Source organism: Aricia agestis, chromosome 17 (genome assembly GCF_905147365.1).
Source record: "Aricia agestis chromosome 17, ilAriAges1.1, whole genome shotgun sequence".
Taxonomy (NCBI): Eukaryota; Metazoa; Arthropoda; class Insecta; order Lepidoptera; family Lycaenidae; genus Aricia; species Aricia agestis.
In genome coordinates this window covers 12,219,699-12,230,719 of record NC_056422.1, presented here as the reverse complement: position 1 = coordinate 12,230,719, position 11,021 = coordinate 12,219,699, and the positions used below count along the sequence as shown (strand labels likewise).

Here is an 11,021-nt window from a genome sequence, read left to right as displayed (position 1 = left end):
GATGATAACACTGTTATCATCAGTCAGTCAAGGTGTAACGACGCGAGCTTTCACAAAGCTCGGCTTTTAGCTAGTAAATGCGAAAGTGACTTTGTTTGTTATGCCTTCACGCATAAAGTACTAAGCGGATCATCATGAAACTTTCATAGGTACACGCTATTTGGGGTATGGAGAAGGACATAGGGTAGTGGGTACCTTTCATCCCGGGAAAAAGAACGGTCCCCGAGGGATAGACGTTAACGTAGGATGAGCCGCGGGCGAAAGTTAGAATTATATATAATTTTCTATAAGGAATTATTAAAAGTATTTTGTGATAACATATTATTATCTCCCCTAATTTTAGGTAGCACAGTAAGGATAATGAGGCAACACTAATTTGCATTAGTGCCAACATGACGGCAAAGGAACTATTTGATGAAACGCTTAAGAATAAAATTTTAGAAGGCTTCGCCCCGAGAATCGGTCGCGTCGTTAGTGTTGCGTATTTTTCTCCTGTTTTGAGAAAAAACTAAGTTATTATTGATATCAGATTGTGTAAATATTTATCTGTTTAGCGGACGCAACTAGGCTTCGGTTGCCAGTCGTCCGTTAAGCGGAATGTATGTTGATTTATATATGTACTTGGTTGCAAATAAAAATTTGAATTTATGTTATTCATCCGTTTAGCGGATGACTAGACAGTAGACACTAAGTGACTAGAGTTATAACTTATAAGCACTATTATAAGTCTATAAGTTATAACTTATAACACATCGTTTACAAAATTATTATTTTTTTTTAAACTCTGGCTCAGCTGTTTTAAATACTTTGCTGGATTATTGTGAGTTTAAAAAAAAACAGAAGTATAGATGTCAAAATTTATTAAAAAAAAACATCAAACTTGTCGAAAACAAAAAAAAATACTGATTTCAGAAATTTTGTTAGAAATATAAAAATATTAATGTTGTATAGAAAAGGCTTCAAATCAAATATATTGAAGGAAACCTTAAGTATTGGAATTTCTATACTCTCAGTCAAAATTACGCTAAAGCTATGGCGTTAAGCTTGCAAGGGTTACGGCAATATTTAAGTGAACTCAGAAATTCTGGAGGTCTCCATAAGGATCAGGCCGAAAAGTGAGTTTTGACTATCGTTTTCGCAACATTTTAATAATAATTCAGTCTTATATAAAGTATCAATCTTCTATACTAGGTACCGCAGTGTTTTGTTGGAGATTCTGAACAACCCCGAAAGAGAGCTTGTGGAGGGTCTTAAAGTATTTGTAGAAGCTAGTAAGTACTTTACATAGTGATAGTTTTCATTGACACATAGTACTGGTCACACCTTAAAGATTGCTAAGCAAAAATAGGGTTTTGCACACTATTCAGTTTTAGATCATCCAAATTGCTATACGTTTTATTTCCATCAAACAGTATTTATATTGCTTCCTCTGAAATCCATTGAGTGTTCTCAAAGGTTTATAATTAATAGATTTTCTGCATTGCATAGTGCTAAGACTATTAACCCATTAATCCCCAAGCGGCACCTGGCTGTCGCATAACAATTGAAAATCTATTGTGTCTGCGATTCCCACAATCGAGGTATTAAAGCAGATTGTATATAAAAATGTCTTCTTTTCATTAAAACTATGCTTTTTATTTTCAGTTGTGAACGAGAATGTAAGTCTTGTGATATCACGCCAGCTCCTCACAGATGTCAGCTCTCACTTGGCCCTGCTGCCCGACAATGTTTCACAGGAAGTGTCACATTTTGCTTTAGATGTCATTCAACCTAGAGTTATTTCCTTTGAGGAGCAGGTAAACCCATATTTGTATATTTTTATCCATAATTCATTTTTAGTACAGGAAGTTTATAATAATATTATGATATTATGACTATGTAGACCACTCTCCAAATAAAATAAAACATTGTTAAACTGAAAAATACCAAGATACCTCTAACTTTATATGTGGGAGTGCCATGCTTCGGCACGAATGGGCCGGCTCGACCGGATAAATACCACATTCTCACAGAAAACCGGTGTGAAACAGCGCTTGCGCTGTGTTTCGCCGAGTGAGTGATTTTACCGGAGGCCCAATCCCCTAACCCCTACTCTATTCCCTTCCCTACCCTCAACTATTCCCTTCCCTACCCTCCTCTATTACCCTATTCCCTCTTAAAAGGTCGGCAACGCACTTGCAGCTCTTCTGATGCTGCGAGTGTCCCTAGGCGACGGAAGTTGCTTTCCATCAGGTGACCCGTTTGCTCGTTTGCCCCCTTATTTCATTTAAAAAAAAAACTTTATTAAAAATCAAAATGTAAGCGCAAAGGATCTGTTACCATCATTATGGAATTCTAGTAATAACACTTATATGTTAAAAGCATTTTGATGATTGCAGGTGGCTAGTATAAGGCAACATTTGGCTGACATATATGAAAGAAATCAGAACTGGAAGGAGGCAGCCAATGTACTTGTTGGTATACCATTGGAGACTGGCCAAAAGTATGTGTTCAAATCAAAATAACTGACTCAGCAAATCATAATTTTGTATGACAACAGTTACATTTCACAAATGAGTGGTGTTCTCTAGCAACTTTTTAAAATGTAACACAATAAGACAAGAGGAGAAAGAGACTTTAATATTAATAATTTTCTCCTAATTTCAATAAGAATAGTGTAAAATTTAACTTTCTCATACCTTTTTTCAGGCAATACTCTGTAGATTATAAGCTTGAAACTTACTTGAAGATAGCAAGACTATACTTGGAAGTGGATGACCCGGTGCAGGCTGAGGCCTTTGTAAACCGAGCCTCGCTGCTGCAGGCGGAGACAACTAATGAACAGCTCCAGATATATTACAAAGTGTGCTATGCTAGGGTTTTGGATTACAGAAGGTAAACATTTTTAAATAACATATTAATTAACAAAAGTGAAAATCTGCCTATAAAAAAAATAAAAAAATATACTATTGATTTATTTTTAAATAACAATAATGTAGATATTTTATGTATTACTGAACGTTGGTTCAAAAAAAATGAAATAATGAAGAACTAGCCAGCTGGTGCATACTAAAATTAATTTTAGTATGCACCAGCTGGCTAGTTCTTTCTGCAGAAAAAAAACCATAAGAGGTGGTTCACTTGTACTAATCAACAAGAATTTAAAATATAAGGAACGTAAAGACATAGTGAGCCTCTCTACAGAACGAACAACAGAAATAGCCTGCATAGAGGTGGGAAACTTTATTATTATATGCGTATACAGGCCTCCATTAGGGTTGGGTATGATATATTTGAAAAGGACATGGAGATTTTATTAACAAAAATAAGTGCATCTAACAAACAAATTTTACTTTGTGGTGATTTTAATATAAATATTTTAGACAATAATTCGACCACTGTTAGATTTACTTCTTTGTTAAAATCATATAATTTGACATACTTGTTTTTTGAACCCACAAGGATCAATGGCAACTCTGCTAACATGCATTGATAATATTTTTACCAATTTAGACCCCTTATATAAAGAAGTGATAAACATACTAAGCTCTGCGGGGCTAAAATGGTCGCTTTGAAGAATCACATTATGAATCATGTTATGATTCATTCTTTTAATCTTTAAATCGCGAAATGCAAGTCTGCTTGCAATTCATATCTAGTAATTCGTACTAATATGACATTTGTCAGTTTGACAGTTTTGACAATTCATTTGCTGAACTAATTGAGAGGAATTGCTAAATGTGACCATTTTAGCTCCGCTGATCACTCTGGACAGCGAGCTATTTTCCCCATGAATAAAAATTTCAAAAAAGTATGTAAAAACAAACATACTTGTATCCCAATTAATGATAAACATATTGAGAAGTTTAGGGGTGAAATTATATCTAAGATTGGAAATTTAGAATATCATAGTAGCCCAGATATGACATTTGGTAAACTTTTCAAATTAATTAAAAACAATTTTGATACCACCTTCACCTCTAAAACAGTTGGCAAAAATAATAAGAGTAAATGTGTGTGTGTATGGGCTACACCAGGTATTATGAAAAGCAGATTATAATTGTATGATCTTTATAATGAAAGAACTGTAAATCAAAGTGAACTCTTTAAAAACTATGTAAGATTATATTCTAAAATATTTAAGCAAGTTTGTAGGGCTGCAAAATATATTCAAATTAGAAATAAAATTAAGAATTCAAAAAGAAAAGTAAAGACAACATGGCAAATAATAGCAAGTGAAACTGGAAGAGTCGCCAGTCACAACTCAGATTTATAATTAAATATAGATAACAAAAATATAACTTCCGACAATGATGTTGCGACTGCTTTTGAGAAATTTTTTGCTGACATTCCAGTTTCGATCACAAGAAACATAAAGGACTCACCTGATGATGCTCTATTGTTACTTAAAGATAAATGAATGTGTTATCGATTTTAGATTTAAAGAAGTAGGTCCTCAAGACATTATAAAAACTTTTAATTTATTAAATATTAAGAACACTACCCACTTGTGGGGCCTATCAATTAAAGTTATTAAATCTATAATCGATGTTATCGCGCCCTACTTAGCGACTATTTTTAATGATTGTATAAAAAGTGGCATATTTCCTGATCTAATGAAACACAGTAAAGTTTTACCTCTTTTTAAATCTGGTAGTAAGTCGGACCCATGAATTTCCGACCTATATCTATCTTACCCACATTGAGTAAAATTTATGAAAAGATAATACTGAATCAATTAATAACGCACTTTAATATAAATAATATTTTACATAATAAACAATTTGAATTTACAAAGGGACGGTCTACTACAGACGCAGGCGTTGAATTGATCAGTAGTATTTTTAATGCCTGGGAGACGTCGCAGGATGCTCTAGGAGTTTTTTGCGATCTCTCAAGGGCTTTTGACTGCGTGCAACACAAAACATTGGTCAGGAAACTCTGTCACTATGGCATAAAAGGCACAGCACTCGCCCTCCTAAAATCGTACTTGTCAAACAGAACTCAGAGGGTTGAGATAAATGGTAAAAAATCTGCTGGTGCTAAAATTGAAATGGGGGTCCCACAGGGGTCTATTTTAGGACCCTTCCTATTTCTTATTTATATAAATGACCTGCCATTCTTAATCAAAGATAAACATGGGATAGTATTATTTGCTGATGATACATCGCTTACATTCAATATCAAACGGCTTAATGCGTGTTATGACGAAGTAAATAATGCTCTCTCAAAGATTGTACATTGGTTCAGCGTTAATAATCTTTTACTCAATAGTAAAAAAACCAAATGTATTAAATTCACACTGCCCAATGTAAGGCAAACGGAAACCAATGTGCTTTTAAATGGTGATACTATGGAACTAGTGGATACAGCTGTATTTTTAGGTATAACACTAGATTCCAAGCTTCAGTGGGGCCCTCATATTGCTGGGTTGGCCGACAAACTCAGTTCAGCAGCATATGCAGTAAGTAAGATAAGACAATTTTCTGATGAAACAACAGCTGCATGTCTAGTGTATTTTAGTTACTTTCATAGTATTATGTCCTACGGCATTTTGCTGTGGGGCAATGCTGCAGATATAAATACAATTTTTGTGCTGCAGAAGCGAGCTGTTCGGGCAATCTATAAGCTAGCCCGTAATACTTCACTTAGAGAAAAATTTAAGGAAACTGGAATCTTAACTGTTGCTTCTCAATATGTCCTATCAAATGTATTATATGTTAAAAAGAATATATATGAATTCAAGAAAAAATGTGATACCCATGGGAGAAATACTCGTAATAAACATAAGCTTGAAATTCCGGTGACTAGACTTACTAAAGTCAAAAATTCTTTTAAAGGTCAATGTATACGCCTTTATAATAAAATCCCAGAAAACGTTCAAAATCTGTCAATTAATAAATTTAAAAAAGTTGTTAAAGAACGTTTGTGTACCAAAGCATACTATAAGGTTACTGATTTCATGAATGATAGTACACCGTGGCAATAAGGTTGCCCCCTGCAGAGCTGTTTCTGTATATTATTTTATTGTAATATTGTACACTGGTTGTATTTAGTTTTTTTATTTCTTATTTAGTCATAATGACATTGTAATTTTCCATCTTTTTGGTAAAAGATGGCCCCGTGCGAGTTTCTTACTTTGACTTTGACTTTGACTAAAATTACAGATTTACATACATATTATGTGTACTATGGCTTACTTCTAAATAAAGTTGCTAGTTTCGAAGTTTGTATATTTTGGTAGCTATTGAAAAGTTGTTTTTAATTTTTATTTCTTACAGAAAATTCATAGAAGCTGCACAAAGATACAATGAGTTGTCATACAGGAATATAATTCATGAGGATGAGCGTATGACCTGCCTCAGGAATGCTCTGATTTGCACAGTGCTTGCATCAGCAGGTAAGGTTATATAAAACTTGAGAGGTGTCAAGGGACACCCGGATGGAACGAAGTTGCTTTCTATGAGAGAGAGAGACAGCCAGAGAAACACGCGTACTCCGCACGGCTTACAACTATTGCAAAAAGTGTTGTTACAACTTTTGGTCTTCATTTTTTCCGATTAGCCCCCTTTCGCAACGCGCGATAAGGAACTTCGTTCCAATAATATCTTATGTAGTGACAGAACTGTCCTTGGCCTTTACCAAGTCAAAACTAAAATGCAGAAAACTTAAATGCAACTTGATTAAGTTTGTTTGTCCCCCGACGCCGTCGCCGGAACTTCACCGACAATGAGATTATTTTGGACCGATAAAATGCCACTTTGCCACCTACACATCTGTCACACACACCTTTCATATTCTACCGGCATTGGTCTAGCCACCCATGCCGCCGCTGCTTTGTGGTGACGTAGAGCAAAATAAAATGATATAACCCTTTTAGAAATAAGATAAGCCTTTATTCACAACAATTATTTTACATTTACATAATTACACAAAAAAAAATCCTTGTTGGTTGTACATACTATATACATAGGCCTATAGACTCCTCGAGATTACGCCACATAGTTTTGTCTTTACAATCTCTTCTCCAGTTCTTTGGTAGGTCATCTTCCTTTTACATTGTCTTCCTTGTTTTCTTTTTCCATTTGGGTACCATTCTGTTAGATATTTGGTCCACTTTTCTTTGTTCGACCTCCAGAGGTAACCCTTTTAGTTATAGATATAGATAAATTATCTTGTTTTTGTAACGTTACCCACAATTAGCGCCACATTCCTGCATCGCGCTATCGAAGTTTTCTAAGTGCGTTGGTATAATATTATATACGACAGCTGAAATTAATCACGTGGGCTCCTACCAGCCTGACCCATAAAGTTATTATACCTAGCGGAATAGAGCAACAATCTCGAGCTGTCAAACGAAACCGAAATTGGTTTCATCTGTGTGTAAAAATATGTGTACGTATACACTTACACAAGCATGATTGAACATGAATTCTATGAGATTAAATTGTCAACGTGCGGCACGTGCCGACTGGACGTCAAAAAAAGAGTGCTGCTGTCATGTATCACACGTCTCTTTTTACCACGCAGTGTTACTGATAGTAACATCTCGCTTGCTCAGGCCTTTGTTTCTCTATTCCGCTAGGTATATTAACTTTATGGCCTGACCGAGCACAACACCTCGCTCGGTCGGAAAATCTTCCTTTGCGGCCACAACGCTTATTGCCACACGAGCTTTTGCCCGCGGCTTCGCCCGCGTTAAGAAGCATTATTATATACAACCTTTCATCCCCTATTTGAACCCCTTGGGGTTGGAATTTATCAAAATCCTTTCTTAGCGGATGCCTACGTCATAACATCTACCTGCATGCCAAATTTCAGTCCAATCCGTCCAGTGGTTTGGACTGTGCGTTGCTAGATCACTATGTCAATCAGTCAGACCTTTGAGTTTTATATATATAGATTTTTTGGAACGTTATAATTAAAAAAAAAAGATAAGCCATAAATTACACTGTCGATGTTTGTCGTGCGGAGGATTTCGGACCGATATCTAAAGTTAATATTGTAAAGCTGAAGAGTTTGTTTCTTTTTAAGGCGATAATCTCAGGAACTACTGGACCAATTTAAAAATTTATTTCATATACATGTGTACCTGAGATGTCCCTGACTGCTATAGGCTATGTATGTACCTCGGGTGAAGCCGGGGCGGACCACTAGTCTGTCTATAAATCCCATGTAATCCCACAGGTCAACAGCGTTCCCGGATGCTGGCAACGCTGTTCAAGGACGAGCGCTGCCAGCAGCTGCCGGCGTACAGCATCCTGGAGAAGATGTACCTCGACCGCATCATCAGGCGCTCCGAGCTCCAGGAGTTCGAGGCGCTCATGCAGACGCATCAGAAGGTTTGTTGAAGGAAGGGTTAATTATTTCTGCCTATATCGGACCAAACAGGGTACGATCTTGCATCGCGCTATCAAAGTTTTTTAGATCGACGCAACATAATATTATATTATACCAACCAATAATAAAAATTCTGCTTGCTTTTGCTGTCGTATGATAAACAAAGAAAACCTTTTTTTTTAAATTATAACAACTTTTTTTTTTCAATCCTTCCTTATTCCTTAGGACTTAACACCTTGTACTTCCTCAGCGTACTTTATAATTATTGCAATTTATCCAGGCGACAACATCAGACGGGTCATCCATCTTGGACCGCGCGGTGTTCGAACACAACCTGCTGTCGGCCAGCAAGCTGTACAACAACATCACGTTTGCTGAGCTCGGCGCATTGCTGGAGACGCCGCCCGCGCGCGCCGAGCGCATCGCCAGCCACATGATCAGCGAGGGCCGCATGCACGGACACATCGATCAGATCAGCGCGAGAGTGCATTTTGAGAGTGAGTATAGATCCTAGATCGTTGATCTCCAAAGTAAGTTAGAGGGAGGCGGGAGTTATGACAGTCACATGATCAGCGAGGGACGCATGCACGGACACATCGATCAGATCAGCGTTAGATTTTGAAAGTGAGATCCTATATCATTGATTTCCAAGGTAAGTAATGCCCGCTCCACACTCTCGCGACATATTTGTGAGAATCTTCACAGATTCTCATTTTCTCATATTCTCCCGAAATTCTCCGGAGAGTGTGGAGCGGGCATCTTGAAGGTTCTCTGAAGATTCTCACGATTATCTCGCGAGAGTGTGGAGCGGGCATTAGAAGAGGTGGGAAGTATGACGCCGAGCGCATGGCCAGCCACATGATCAGCAAGGGACGCATGCACGGCCATATCGATCAGATCAGCGCGAGAGTGCATTTTGAGAGTGATTACATAGATCCTAGATATCCAAAGCCAGCTAGATGGAGGCGGGCCGCGGGAGATAGGACACCGCCCGCATCGATTGTCATAATATCCTATCAGACAGAGCAGTCACGCGGTCAAGCGTTCAAGCGGTCAGTTTTGCGTTCTTGGTGTTGTAAGACGTTATACATATTATGTAGTTATAATTACGTTTAGGTCCCTATGATCAGCGAGCAGTCATAACCGTCGCTCACGACTACAGTCTACACGCAGAGTGAACAAAAGCTACGAAGGGCTAACGGCCGCACTTAGACTCATAAAGGGTTTCCACACATAACTGCGAATTCGCATCGCGTCGCAATGTCATTTTTTGGAACGAAGTTCCTTATCGCACTTTGCAAAAGGGACAGAAAAAATATGGAAAAAATTAAGAGGAAAGGTTGTAACGACACGACAGAAAAGTGTCGTTACAAACGCACAGCTTACAACTATAGCAAAAATGCTAAGCTATGTATGAGAGCCCTTAATGATGACTTAAATGAAGATTTTCACTTAAACTCCATACAATAAATAAGTGCATATGTTTTAAATTACTTCTTCACACAAACATACTAAACGGATTTGGCATTTTATTGGTGTTATTGTCTGGTTCTATTCCATTATGTCATAATATGTGCATGTAATATGTCTTTAATGGTATACTTAATATTTTCGCATTTTGCGGTATTGGATCACTTTGCGACATATGGCATAACAACATGCCGACGTCTACTTGCTCACGGTCACTTAAAAATCGATATATATTTACGTAATACCCACGATTCAACGTATCTTCCATTTCCCTGTATTCAATAAAACTGCGTTTGGCAACCGGACAGCCCATACTTGGCACATTTTCAAGTGCCAACAAAAAATTTGCCGGTAAAATATTGATTTTTAAGAAACGGGGTTGTTCCCCTTTTGTCGTCACGATCACGGTCTGGCGATTTTATGGTTCTTTAACGGTGTAAATGTAATTATTCCGTTTCTGTGATAACAAAATTAATTGTGTTTTTTTTACGTAGAGACTATTTTCACAGTTATATAGAGGTTAGGCTGTTTACACACGGCGCCGCAGCAGCAGCGTTTTTTGCCGCCGCAAAACCTGCGGTGTCTCCACCGCAGATTCTGCGGCGCGTTCATGGGTCCGACAAGTCTCGTATGTTTGTTGAAAACTGCGGCTCCGCTCGCCGCCGCGGCGGCGCCGTGTGAAAAGGGCCCATTGAAATACAAGGATGAGTATGTAGCGGCGCCGCCGCGGTGGCGGTGCCGCTGCCGCTGCAGCGCGTGTGTAAACATGCTTACAAAGATTATATCTTTTACAATATGTATTACTGGTTTTGTCTACTATCTAACAGACTTACCTACCAGGTCGCGTGTTGTAAAAATACAAGACTATGAGGATGAAGTGAGATTATTATATTTGTAGTCTTAAATCTTAATTCGTCATCAACTTTCTCTTTACTATTTTCTTTTTCTCCTGAACGCGCTCTTGACTATTTTTTTCCTCTTCCTCACCAGCTCGTGAAATTCTCCCGCAGTGGGATAAGCAGATCCAGAGTTTGTGCTACCAAGTCAACAGCCTCATAGAGAAGATCGCGGCCGCAGAACCAGAGTGGATGGCCAAACTCATGGAGGAGGAGATGATACAATAAACTTTTTACTAATGAACTGTGTTTATTATTTACCACCAGAGATGATTCATAGGCAGTAGGATTCGTTATTTTGGTCGGGTTATGGAAATTGTCATGTCAACTGGCCAA

The 11,021-nt window shown here is 37.8% G+C and overlaps 1 protein-coding gene across 1 annotated transcript; it reads left to right on the top strand.

The window, feature by feature from the left end:
• The first annotated feature begins 912 nt into the window (after window positions 1–912).
• Window positions 913–10,929, top strand: LOC121735238 (COP9 signalosome complex subunit 4). Its single transcript, XM_042125992.1, has 9 exons — window positions 913–1,115; window positions 1,192–1,271; window positions 1,645–1,796; window positions 2,379–2,482; window positions 2,689–2,874; window positions 6,261–6,379; window positions 8,167–8,321; window positions 8,600–8,816; window positions 10,780–10,929. Exons 1-9 carry the CDS (start codon window positions 1,033–1,035, stop codon window positions 10,911–10,913), a joined length of 1,230 nt encoding a protein of 409 aa, XP_041981926.1. The 5' UTR covers window positions 913–1,032; the 3' UTR covers window positions 10,914–10,929.
• The last annotated feature ends 92 nt before the right edge of the window (window positions 10,930–11,021 follow it).

Excerpts from the sequence above, each read along its gene's own strand:
- LOC121735238 (XM_042125992.1), top strand. The coding sequence starts at position 1,033 with ATGGCGTTAAGCTTGCAAGGGTTACGGCAATATTTAAGTGAACTCAGA. Across the intron at positions 1,797-2,378 it reads TTATTTCCTTTGAGGAGCAG|GTGGCTAGTATAAGGCAACA; the intron begins GTAAACCCATAT and ends TGATGATTGCAG. Across the intron at positions 2,483-2,688 it reads CCATTGGAGACTGGCCAAAA|GCAATACTCTGTAGATTATA; the intron begins GTATGTGTTCAA and ends ACCTTTTTTCAG.